Source organism: Callorhinus ursinus, unplaced genomic scaffold, assembly GCF_003265705.2.
Source record: "Callorhinus ursinus isolate GAN/ISIS: 27379988/994484 unplaced genomic scaffold, GSC_fseal_2.0 scaffold16, whole genome shotgun sequence".
NCBI lineage: Eukaryota > Metazoa > Chordata > Mammalia > Carnivora > Otariidae > Callorhinus > Callorhinus ursinus.
Genome location: NW_027397078.1, coordinates 29284513 through 29297971, shown reverse-complemented (window position 1 = coordinate 29297971; position 13459 = coordinate 29284513). Strand labels below are relative to the sequence as shown.

At 39.4% G+C, this 13459-nt stretch overlaps 1 protein-coding gene and 1 pseudogene across 2 annotated transcripts in view; both read left to right on the top strand.

Moving 5' to 3' along the window:
• Positions 1 to 13459, top strand: part of CDKL5 (cyclin dependent kinase like 5) — a 144010-nt gene that overhangs the window by 62690 nt on the left and 67861 nt on the right. For both annotated transcript variants that reach the window (XM_073902026.1, XM_025857662.2), the window contains exon 4: positions 9056 to 9192. In XM_073902026.1, coding sequence (XP_073758127.1) covers positions 9056 to 9192 — 137 coding nt within the window. The remainder of the gene's footprint in view (positions 1 to 9055; positions 9193 to 13459) is intronic.
• Positions 1718 to 3033, top strand: LOC112812728 (SWI/SNF-related matrix-associated actin-dependent regulator of chromatin subfamily E member 1 pseudogene; annotated as a pseudogene).

Below are 13459 nucleotides of genomic sequence, written 5' to 3'. Positions count from 1 at the left end.
TTCCTGCTGTTTCCAGCTCTCCCTGGGAGATCTCATACTCTTCTTTTCTGCCTTTACCCTTTTCCTCTTACCTGAGTAGAATCTTGCTTAACGGAAGTCAGGGAACGTGTGTGGTGAACAGTCCTTTTGGAATGTGAAGTGCACATCGATAGTTCGGTACAGATGAGAATGTCCATTCAGCCCCTGTGGAAGCCACTTAATTCTGAACCATTTATCACCTAAAATTTCAGTCAGGACAATTCTAACAAAAATAGAGTTTCATCATAATATCCTTATGGTCATATAGCTCTCGTTAATCTCGTTTATTAGTTACTCTGAAAATATTCTGTTGATGTTATGTTAGTGAATTTTCTAAACCCAATGCTTAAAAATCTTTGTGAAGATCATGACATAATCCTATAAAAACATTATTACACTGAAATAGGATCTGAACTTGGTCTGATTTGCATTTAAGCTAGTCAAGTATTCTCAGACTGATGATATCAAGGGATAGTTTATGAGAGAACATATTCTGTTAGCTTTAAGAGATTGTGATCATGTCCTATTTTCTTAGTAAGTTTATATATATCTACAAAGTTGTATAAAATGTTTTTGAAACTACATTTTAAGGTAGACCACTATTTAATTCAGGCTGTCCTTGTTATTCCCGGATAATAGATGCCTATCTAAAATCGGAACCAAACTTTAATAGTAAATAAAAGGTTTTGACTGGGGGGCGCCTGGGTGGCTCAGTGGGTTAAGCGACTGCCTTCGGCTCGGGTCATGATCCTGGAGTCCCGGGATCGAGCCCTCTCCCACCCCCCCTGCTTGTGTTCCCTCTCTCACTGCCTCTCTCTCTCTGTCAGATAAATAAATAAAATCTTAAAAAAAAAACAACACAGAAAGGTTAGACTGGGACTTTAGGTTGGAAAAATGGAACAAAAATTATAAAAATAAGTTTATCTTATAGCTAATAGAGTTTGGATTATAATAGCAACTATGTGCTATTTCTTAGGAAAAAAATCACGTGTTACCTTTTTTGGGAGAGGGGCAATTTTTACAGTAAAACTGTAGGCTAAGTCAGTGAATGACTTTCATAATAAAAAGAGGCTCATTAAAAAAATACACCAAAAGCTTTGTCAGTTTTCCCTTTATTTTTGTCTGTCCCTGTCTTTCTGTCTTCATCCTTGTCAGTTTTTTACTCTCCGGTGATTAGCTGTTACAACTCTGTCAGATCAATTATCAGTGTCTTTTGTCTATGATTTTCCTCGAAAGACTGACACACCGGGTGAGGATAAAAACACGTTAAAATGGAGGACTTGTGTGAGTGATGACATTCTTATCTGAGATCTCTTCATTAGTTAATATTGTTTTGTTTTGATGACTTTTGCTTTATTCATCATCATCAATGTAGAGTTTCAGATAATTAATTCTTTTTTTTTGAGAGAGAGAGCACACACATGCGAGTGGTGGGGAATGGACAGAGGGAGAAGGAGAGAGAGAATCTTAAGTAGGCTCTAGGCCTAGCATGGAGCCCGAAGCATGGCTTGATCTCATGACCCATGAGATCACGATCTGAGCCAAAACCAAGAGTCAGATGCTTAACCAATTGAGCCACCAAGCACCCCTATGAGTTTGTCTATTAATATAAGTTCCCACAAAGAAACATTAACTATAAACATCAACCAGGAGTCTTCATAGAATTAGTTCTACTGGCGCTTTTTCTGCCCATGGTGTCTCAGATTCATTCTTAAGGAACTGAGAACTTAATCTTCCAAAATGTCAAAAAGACCATCTTATGCCCCACCTCCCACCCCAGCTCCTGCAACACAAATGCCCAGCACACCAGGGTTTGTGGGATACAATCCATACAGTCATCTCGCCTACAACAACTACAGGCTGGGAGGGAACCCGGGCACCAACAGCCGGGTCACGGCATCCTCTGGTATTACGATTCCAAAACCCCCAAAGCCACCAGATAAGCCACTGATGCCCTACATGAGGTACAGCAGAAAGGTCTGGGACCAAGTAAAAGCTTCCAACCCTGACCTAAAGTCGTGGGAGATTGGCAAGATTATTGGTGGCATGTGGCGAGATCTCACTGATGAAGAAAAACAAGAATATTTAAACGAATACGAAGCAGAAAAGATAGAGTACAATGAATCTGTGAAGGCCTATCATAATTCCCCTGTATACCTTGCTTACATAAATGCAAAAAGTCGTGCAGAAGCTGCTTTAGAGGAAGAAAGTCGACAGAGACAGTCTCGCATGGAGAAAGGAGAACCGCACATGAGCATTCAGCCTGCTGAAGATCCAGACGATTATGATGATGGCTTCTCAATGAAGCATACAGCCACTGCCCATTTCCAGAGAAACCACCGCCTCATCAGTGAAATCCTTAGTGAGAGTGTGGTGCCAGACGTCTGGTCAGTTGTCACAACAGCTAGAATGCAGGTCCTCAAACGACAGGTCCAGTCCTTAATGGTTCATCAGCGAAAACTAGAAGCTGAACTTCTTCAAATAGAGGAGTGACACCAGGAAAAGAAGAGGAAATTCCTGGAAAGCACAGATTCATTTAACAATGAACTTAAAAGGTTGTGCGGTTTGAAAGTAGAAGTGGATATGGAAAAAACTGCCGCTGAAATTGCACAGGCAGAGGAACAGGCTCGAAAAAGGCAGGAGGAAAGAGAGAAAGAAGCCGCAGAGCGAGCTGAACGCAGAGCAGCATGGTTCCTGAGGAAGAGCAAGCTGCTGGTAAGAGCGAGGAGAAGAAGGACGACGAGAGCATCCCGATGGAGACAGAGGAGACACACCTTGAAGAAGCGACGGAAAGCCAACAGAATGGTGAAGAAGGCACGTCTACTCCTGAGGACAAGGAGAGCAGGCAGGAGGGGGTGGACAGTATGGCTGAGGAGGGGACCAGTGACAGTAACACCGGCTCCGAGAGCAACAGTGCCACAGTGGAGGAGCCACCCACAGACCCCACACCGGAAGACGAGAAGAAAGAATAAATGTTGCCTTGTTTTATGTGTTCTAAATACTTTTTTAAATGAAAAAAAAATGTTTTTTGAGTTTAAAAAAAAAAAAGAATTAGTTCTACTTAGTATTTGGATTTTCTGAGAAGAGAAAAATGACCACAGACCAAAAAGTTACTAGGAATGATTTAATTGAAAGTTATTTTTTGGACTATGTATAATGATAAATTTAACCTAATTCATCTACCCGTCCTATAACTCCAATTTTGTACAATGAGATTTGATGTTCAGATGATAATCTTCTGTCACTGTTGGAAGATCATTCTCATGCACACACATGTACAAATGTTTGCCATCCTCAATTTATTGAATAGTCCAAGAGCCATGATTTAGCTTAGATAGATTTGAGTTAACAAGAACTAAAAACGTCTGTTCATCTTTTACTTGAGGAGGTCCTGTGATCTAGGATTTATTTTTGACACATATTTGGAACTTCTGGTGTGACATCTTTAGCTTCTTAGGACTTTTTGTCTTTCCCTAAAAGTACAGGTGATGGGGTGAGGAGGGATCCTCCCTATGTCACTGGGCCTTGGCACATGGCAAGGAGGCTGATTCTCAGGGAGCTGTATAGCAGTCCATAATTAAGATGGAATTTAGGTTGTGCCTCTGCTTGCATTTTATATCCTGCTTATCTTTTCTGTAGATAAATATTCTTCTCTTGGAATGGACATATTTATTCTTTTTAAACATGAGAAAATGTTTAATTGGTTATCCCTTCTTTTCTCCAGTTTATTTCATCATTATTTTTACCCAGACTTTAGAAAGCTCTAGCCTGATCTCTGGTTTGAGGAAACTCTGATCTCATTCTGTATAATGGTACAAAACAAGAGTTCATAGTCTTTGGTCCTTAAATTCAAAAACCTGATTTCTCTGTAAATGAGGCCTTAAAACAAACTTTCCTACCTTTGGTTAAACAGAGAATTCAGTTAACTAACCTTGAGTGTTCTGGCTCATCATGATTTCACCACACTTCTTTTAATGTCCAGGATGGATCTCTTTCAAGCTTCAGGGATTCTTCTAGGATTTGATGAACATTTGTACCTTTCATACTTTAATAAATTTCTGTTGTGCTCTTCCCGGTCTTCATCGCTGAAGATTTAAGGATTTTCATCTTTTTTGGTATATATGATAGCAGTATCGCCATTCAAACCCCCCTGGCCATGTTAATTGCCCTCTTGTTGGTATTCCTTCTTTAGTCAGGGCAACCAGACTCAAACGTGGTATCCTTATGGTTTTGTACAAAGATGGGTTGGCTTTTTTCCCCTCCATTGTACCCGTTTAAAGGTCCATTTTGGGGGGCCTCTTTGGCTATACAAGAATGTCAGGTTTGTGATTTCATAAAGTAGGTTACAGCTATTTCTGGATTTCTTTTTCAAGCGCACAGTTCTTTAAAAATAGAGTTACAATAGAGTTTCTGCTCATCTTTAGATTTTTCTCTTTTTATTACTTACTTTGCATTTCTTTTGCTCCTGTGATTTTTTTTTTCTTAAAAATTGTTTTCTTTTACTTTAGTGAATCTCCCTTCTTGATTTTTAGTGTATTAACTTGCCTAACTGGCGAGCTAAATGTAGGTTAGTTCTTTGTTTTTTTTTCTTACTTAGCGTCCTTTTTCTACCCTGCCATTTAATCATCATTCAAAAGAATTTATGTAACATTGTCGGACTTCCTGCCTGGACTAAGCTAAACACCCTCAGCTGGTAACTGATGACCAGGTCCATTAACGTGCATATAAGTAGGACTTGCATGGAAGCGCCAGGTCTTAGAGCTGGAAGCACCCTCAGAATCATCTAGTCGAAGTCCAACTCCAGTTTACAGCCAAGGAATCCAAGACCCAAAGCTGCATAGCTAGTATGTAATTAACTGGGAAAGATGCAGACCCCAAGATCTTTGTCGAGTTTTTCTTCCACCCGTACCATATTGCTTTGCCACTCCGCTAAGCAGTAGAAGAGTGCAGACCTGCACTTGGGTGTTCCGACTCATTCTCTAAAGCTTGCTCACTGCCTTACACCATGTTGCCTATGTCCCTGTGTTCTACTTAGTGTGGCATTCCCTTCACTCATCCTGAGGAAGTTATTCTTTCTAGACTTGGTTTCTTCATTTGTAAACTGGAGAAGCCTAGCCTAAATAAAGAATCCACAGGATTATTTCAACTGGGAGGCAGGGATTTTTGTGCTCATGTCAATAGGCTGTGCTATCACCTTTGAAAAACTGCCTTGCTGAAGAGCTTGGCTACTTTCTGAACCTGAGGTGAGAAGCATGTGTAAGTGGAATGTGTATTGCCTTTCCCCATTATCTCATCATTTAGTCACAGTTTTGTCCAAGTACAGAGTAAGCCAGGAGCCTTAAAAGTATTTAGAGAAACAAAATTGATAGGATAGACCCAAGTAATGAAGAGTATGCATTTTGCTTGCACTTAGGGAATTAATAACTCCACTTCCTGCCTGTTCCCATTCATTACATTCTTAGTGCCAAAGTGCTTACTTCAATTTTTCTATCTGTGACAGGCATACATTAGAGGAGCCTTCATTTCCTAAAATAGATAGGCAGCTCAAATGGGGTGGTTTTGGCCCCATATGCTAGGTGATTTTGTGAGCTGCTTTTCGAAGATTCATTTCTCTTTCTTCTCTAGCCATCTTTTATGTAGAGTTGGTATAGATTTGAATGATGTCTATATAACAAAGTAGCAAAATTCAGTGAGGTTTATGCTCAAAATCAATGAGATTTTAGTGGAAAAAAATCACTGATTATTAGATTTGGAAAAAGCCATGGGATTTTTGTAGGGTGTGTGGGTGGGGAAGGTGCCCATTTATTTAGTTATTTTATGAATGAAAAGTTAAGTGGCTTGCCCAACATCATATTTCACAGTGTTGGTTCATTAACAGGATCCAAACTCCAGGTCTCCCAAATCCTATTCCAGCATTCCTTCTTCTAAAGCCATTCTACTTCAGCCATTCTGAGGTGGCTCAATCTGTTAGCAAAATGAAACTGCCGCAAGTTGCTAATAATACAAAGCTCCCTTTTTTCAGTTGCTTTTCAGGTGCCAAGAATTCACCAAGCATTTGACTAGAAAAGATACACCAGCTATATTTACTTTTGACTTGTTTGCAACGTTTCATTTGTACCCAGCTCCAGCAGAGTTTATGGATGTTGTTAATGAATGGTTAAATATATATATATGTGTGTGTTCTTGACCCTTAGTACTTTCAGTTTTTTTGAGACTCCATATTTTATAATCACATATTATAGAAGATAACCAGGCATGGAGATGAATAGGGGAAAATAAATTTAGTTTGTCTTACTGCCTGAAAAGCTGCCCTCTCAACCTTATAGAGACAAGATTGAAAGCATTGTACTCAAAACTGAGAGGGCGAAGTGCCTCTTGCTTGCCATCACTTTGCTGCTTCCCAAGAATGAGAGCTAGCCACATATGAGTGAAGATTTCCTTATGGCACCAGCGAAAGCGTTTGTGTCAGAAGTATTTAGTGATCGTTTCTTTGTGCCAGGTGCATTCCTAGGTGGTTGAGTGTGTATTGTTGAACTGCAGAACTTGGGCCTGTCCTCTGAGAGCTCTTGGTTTAGCAGGGGTAGCCACCTGTAAGCAAAACAATCTATAAATAAAAATGGTGAGAAGATCTGCAAAGGAAAAGTTCAGAGTAGTGTGATGAGGAATAATAGGGATGGAGGCCTGCTTTGATTTAGTGATCTAGGCAAAGCTTGTGAGGAGCGCTATTTAAACTGAAACCTGAAGAGGAGCCAGCCCTGTAAGGAGTCTGGGTTGTAGAATGCGAGTTCTAGGCAGAGGGAACAAGTTCAAAGGCCCTAAGGTTGAAAAAATAAAGTTGGGGCTGTTTTGGGAACTGAAAGACTAACGTGAGGGAAGGGAAGGAAGGATATGAGATGGGGATGGAAAAGCAGACAGGAACCAGGTCGTGAGTAATCAGTATATTTGTCTGTATTGAATTACTTCCTTGTTGGAAAATCATTTACTTTGTATTGAGACCTGTGTGGCATTCTGTGTATTAGAGATAGGTGAACTTTAGTTTGATTATCCCAGACTTGAAAGTAACCCAGATGGGGTAGCAGAGAAGCAGGTTATGAGCCTACCTCATAACACTAAAGGCTTTTTAGCGTTCCCTACATTTTAGCAATTCTAAAAGTCACAAAACACCTCTTCTCTGGCTTAGCCCCAATTTGCAGAACAGCTGGACCTCTGTCCACAATCCTCTAAGCCACTTTGGGAAGTCCCCCTATCACACCTCATACATTCCCCCTACTGCCAGGTGGCCCCTGCCGTGTCATATTCTTTTCCCCTGACAGGGGGGCCCTGTGAGTCCCCAGTTCCCAATTGACCCCCCCTGGTGTGGGCTGGCTCACTGCTTATGCCACTGTTGGCCTTTGTTACTGCTAGTTCTTGCTTTCTGATAGGCAGTATCTTTCTCTGTCCTTTTCTAATCTCTGCTCCAGCATTCCCCAACAGTTTTTTATTGTTGTTGAAGTAAGGAGAATATTTCACTTGTGTAACCAGTTCACAAATGAGTGTTGACTTTATGTTCCCTGTTTATTACAGGTACTGTGGTGCTACAAAGCCCCTGCTTTTATTACTGTCTCTTTATTCTTTAAACTCAGTTTGAATGGGGGCTGAGAAATGGGCTGAGAAGTACTCCTCGTTCCTGATTTAGAATCTTCCGTCCCCCATTTGGAGGGAAGATTCAGCCCCTTCTTGTGTATCTTGCTTAGGAAGCATTTCTCCCTAGAAGGCATTTTCATCTTTCTCACCTTCATCCCCAAACTCCATTTTCTTCCTCCCTGAACCTGAGGGAGGTTAGATATGACTGAACCTGAGAATCATAAAACTTAGACTCTCAAGCTAGGATTTTGACTCTGACCCCAAACCTTGGGGACAAATGTGTTTTAGAATTTATAACTTTTGGGTTTTAAAATGGAAATATGGCATGCTACTTTAGCACTTTGTAATCAGATACTATTTCTAAAGCAAACATATGAATATTCATACTAAGTGGGATAAACAAAGAATATAAGTGGTCTTGTGTCAGTTCAGGTTTTACTTCTAAAGAGATTTGCCATAAACTTAGAAAAAGTGTTCAGTCTTTAGACTGATTTTTGAAGTTGCATATAAAGGATTATGAACCTGTGTTCTTGTGTGTGTGCATACATATATGTGTATATGTGGACATGGTAGTTAGAATTTCTAGGCTAAATCTGAAGGTATCATAAAAACTCATTTAAAATAAAGTATTACCTTCCTACTCCCCTGCCAATTCATCCATTAGAGTTAATGTGATTTCTGGCCTTCCTCCACGCCTGTGGGAGCTATCATGAATGAATTTGATGACATGGAAGAGTATATTGGTTCAGCATAAGTTCTCCATCCCAGTACGGCTATACCATCTGGGATGGACAGATGGACATGCCACAGGAAGACAGCAGGAACCTATAGCAGCTGCTGTTCAGAGAGATCAGACACTCTTAGAAATCCCTGCAACTTGACTATGAGCTGCACTGTGGGTGCCTGGTATGTGACCTCTGCTCACTGAGGTGACTCACATGCAGCCTGAAGAATAAAATGCTCTTTTAAGCCAAAACTACAGGCCGAAGTTAAAAACATCAGCTGCTGCAGATGCTGCATAGAGGCTCCTCTGCACACTGATATAGTTGATTCCTTCTTACCCTTTTAAACTCCTTCTTTCTCAGTATGTAGTGTTAGAATGAAAATGACAGTGGATTCATATGTCGTATCTGTCAGTCTGTGTTTACACATATACTTTGCAATACAGAGTATAAGAAAACACAAGCAGAAAATTAGGTTCATGCTGGTCAAGTAAGCATTTTCTTCTGTAAGATGCTAATTCTTGGTCCTTTCAACAAGAAAATGTGGTATTTAATCTTCCATCCTTGAACTTCTTATGCAGAAGTACTCAAAGTGGAAAGTGAAATTGGTATGTTTTCACTGTTCTTAGAATTTTTTGAACAGTAGCTTGAAAGCTTTAATTTTACTCTATTCACCATTGTTTACATTCTAGAAAATGAAGAAGTCAAGGAAACGACTTTACGAGAGCTTAAAATGCTTCGTACTCTCAAGCAGGAAAACATCGTGGAGCTGAAGGAAGCCTTTCGTCGGAGGGGGAAATTGTACTTGGTGTTTGAGTATGTTGAAAAAGTAAGTCACTAATTGATAGTATGGAGATTTGCCTGATTCTTTTTTTTTTTTTTAACTTTTATTTTATTTTTTAAAGTAATCTCTATACGTGTGGCTCAAACTCATGACCCTGAGATCAAGAGTCGTATGCTCTACCTCCTGAGCCAGCCAGGCGCCTCTGCCTGATTCTTTTATTTAGGGTTGTTTCTTTCTTCCTTTCTTTTTTTATAAAGATTTTATTTATTTGACAGAGAGAGAGAGCACAAGTAGGCAGAGTGGCAGGCAGATGGAGAGGGAGAAACAGGCTCTCCGCTGAGCAGGGAGCCGGATGCGGGGCTCAATCCCAAGACCCCAGGATCATGACCTGAGCCGAAGGCAGCCACTCAACGGACTGAGCCACCCAGGCGCCCCTTAGGGTTGTTTCTGACAGTATTCAAGGAAGCGTTATTATCTAGTGTGTTTTGTCAATGTACTCAAAATCTCAGTATTTTAAAAATGAAGTTCATTATCCATAATCATTAGAAGCCCTGAAATATATTGAAGTATTTTGTGCAATTTAACTATACAGTGATCATCTTACATTTCTTTCTTTTTTTTTTTTTTAAAGATTTTATTTATTTATTTGACGGAGATTGCGAGAGAGCATAAGCAGGGGGAACAGTAGAGGGAGAGGGAGAATTTAAATTAAACCTAGGCATGGCCTCTGAGGGAGAGACAAGTAAATTGACAAGTGATGACATAGGATGTCAGAGGTATGTAAGGCAGCCTGCAAGCATAGGGTGGCTGCCTGAATCAGACCTAGAGTGGCAAATGAATGGGCTCATGGAGCAACCTTTTGTGAATTGCCAGTGCTTTGGCTTTAAGGGAAGAAGATGTGCCAGGAGGCATATGGGTGAGACTTGAGGAGATAGATGAGGCCACACATAAGGAATTGGAAGCATGGGAGAAGAGTGGAGAAGTATACACAGTTCAGATTGTCTGCATATTTGCTTTCTTTTTTTTTTTTTTAAATTGGTAACTATTAGTGACAATTTTAATGTTGTGTGGCCTAGGGGCAAGTCTATGCTACAGTAATCAATATGTGTGTCTTTGAATTTCTTTGAGGGCAGCTGCCCTACAGTGCTTGGTTATTGCCCAAAACTGAAATAATTACCTTAACAAGAGTAGAATAAACCGGAGCCAGATGGACCTTTTAGTGGTTTTTCTTGATGAATAAATATGTGGCTCCTGATTTCCTATTATCAAAACAACAGTAAAAATGATTACTTTTAGTAAATTTCACTTCTTGAATACGTGTCTTTGTAGGAATCTACATGATAAAATGAGGAATTTCTAAATTATAAAATGAGGCTTTCTAAAGAAGGTGAAGACTGGGGAGGGTTATGTTTGCCAGCTGCTTTCTGTTGCATAAATGACAGTGTCCCACCACCATCAACATTACAAAATAGAAGGCAGTGTTGCCAAGGTGATGGACCAGGAATGTGGCTTTTGATTTAATTCAGCCTTTACAAATTATTTTTCTAATGAAAATAAATAGACATAGTAACTTCATTTCAAGCAAATCTTGAAGCATATTATAAGTTTCTTTGTCATTTTCAAACACTGTTTTATGTTTCTTTTACAAAATCTGCTTAAAGGTTTCTTTTTCTTTTCCTTTCTGTCTTCTTTCTCTCTTCTTTCTCTTTCTCTTTCTTTCTTTCTCTTTTTTAAACAAAGACAGATCTTTATTTTTTTGACGGGGTGAGGAGGGGAAGAGGGAGAGAGAGAATCCCAAGCATGGGCATGGAGCCTGACATGGGGCTCGATCCTACAACCCTGAGACCATGACAGCTGAAATCAAGAGTTGGACGCCTAACCAACTGAGCCACCCAGGCGCCCCTTAAGGTTTCTTTTCCTGTATCAATTTAGGTGTTTTCCTAAGGGAACTTCCCCACCAAAATTAAACTCAAATTTGATACTTACTAAAAAGTTACAAAAAAGGATTGCTGGAAAAATCAGAAGCTCTTTATATTATTTTTTAGTTGTCAAGAATAATCATGCAGTTTGCAGTTTTCACTGCCAAATAATGAAATTCTGACCGATCTATTTCAGTTTGTCTTTCTTATTTCTGTTCTGCTCATGGTGTTGGTTCACGATTAATAACAATTTAATATGAACAAATGGGAAATCACCTCTGTGTACCAGACAGTTTGTCGTGTCTAAGATATCTCTGCTGATAAGTGGCAGAGCTGCTACCAGAGCTCCCATATCGTGTCCCGCCAGGCCTGTGGTTCTTGCCCTGACCCTGTGGTTTTTCAGTGGAAGGTGACCTCCCATCAGTGGCAGTGCCTAATGATGAACAAAGAGTCTCAAGAGGGCAGGAAAATGATGCTCTTAAAGGGTAGAGGGTTGTTACAGAGATACAGGATTACAGTGGCTTAAGCAAAATAGAAATTTCCTTCTTCCTCACATACAAATACAAAGGTAGGTAGTACCTGGTATGGTAACTCGGCTCCATAGCCATAGGAAACCTAGGCTGCTTCTGCCTTTCTGCTCTACCACCCCTGAGATGTGGCCCTTGTTCTCAAGGTCAAGATCAGGCTCCAGCTATCACATCCCATTGGCCAGGACTTAGTTTCATGGCCACCCTAGCTGCAAGGCAGAGGGGAAACGTACTCTTCATTCTGAGCACCTATGCATCCACTTACAAATTGTATTACTGTGGGCTAAAGGAAGAATGGATATTGAGGGGCATTCTTCTCTGTCACTGATGAATTTAGAGTGTAATGTGAAATGAGACATACAGTTTATTTTCTATATTGCAAAATCTTCTTATTCCTCGTGTGCATTTGGGACCTCCTATGCATTTGCTAATTGAAAAAGGCAATTTAAGTGGAGAATCATTAAAAAATGATGCATACATAGTTCAAATATTTTAACTTAAAATATATCACTATATATTCATTTACTACTCTTTAGAGGTAGGGTCAAGGCCTTTTGAGTATCTGTCTTCTGATTGTTCTGATGAGTCTTTCTTAAATACATCATATTCATAGTGCATCAACTATGATAGCCTGTGAGAGCATCTTTAAAGTGAAACGAAAGCTTAAAAACATAGTAAAGCAGTCTCAGTGCAGAATCCTTATCACCATCAACAGCCTGTCCCCTGGCAGCGTTTTGTAGTTGTTGCACTCACATTTAATTAGGCAGCAGTATGTTTAGTGGCTTTCCTTTATTAAGTCTTTCCAAAGTATTAAACTTTGTTTTCTTATAAACAGCAACTCTCTTTATTTAAAACATTATCTCATTGGTTTATATGATATTTAATTGTATTAAAATAACAAGTGCATCTGTTATAAATAGGTATGAGAATGTTATAAACAAACAACTGATTGTATATATGCAGCTCAACTGGTGGGAACAAAATTGTGAGGTTGTATTAGAGCAAGCAGGTTTTCTAACTTTTTGGTCTTACGACTCCTATACTCTTAACTGGAAACCCTAAGAGCTTATTATTTATGTGGGTTTTATCTATTAATACTATATTATGAGTCAAAACTGAGCAATATAAATTATTAATTCATTTAAGAATAATGATAATAATCCTATTACATGCTAATATAAATATGGTTGTGGGTCATTCTTTCAAGTAAGAAATGGTGTTCTACCAAAAACAAGCAGGTAGTTCAGCTTGCAACTCACTTAAGTGATTTTCTTCAAGACAACCATCTTGCTTTGTTATGTAACAGAAGTGCTTTATGTGTATTCTTCATTTTATCATATAGATTCCTAAAAAGACATGTACTCGAAAGTTGAAATTTAATACAATTTTTACTGCTTCATCAAAGAAAGACATCCTTAACTAAAACGGGCTTTTTGTCTTTTTATTTTATTTTTTTTTTTTAACTGCGAGAGTGTAACATTGAAGACTCCAATGCCTTGATTTATGCTAAGGTGCCACCAGTTCACCCATCCTTGCTTTGAGTCATCAGTGTAAATACAAACATAGTGAAAGAGCCAACGAGCTGAGTGTTGCTATGAATATAGTTTTGACTTTATGGGCCTTCTGTAAGATCTGGTAACCACCCCCAAGAGATCCACAGATCATGCTTTGAGACCTGCTTTCCTAGATGGTTGTCTACAAACAATTAACTCTAATCATGCTGTGGACGTTAGTGTTGTACTTTACAGAGGGAATGGAAAATGTGTGGTTAATCTGGAAATTCAGTGGAGACTGGTTAAGTGGAGTTTCTACTTAATAAAAAATTTTACATGAATTTTAGAATTGTCTCTGACTCCAGACTAAGAG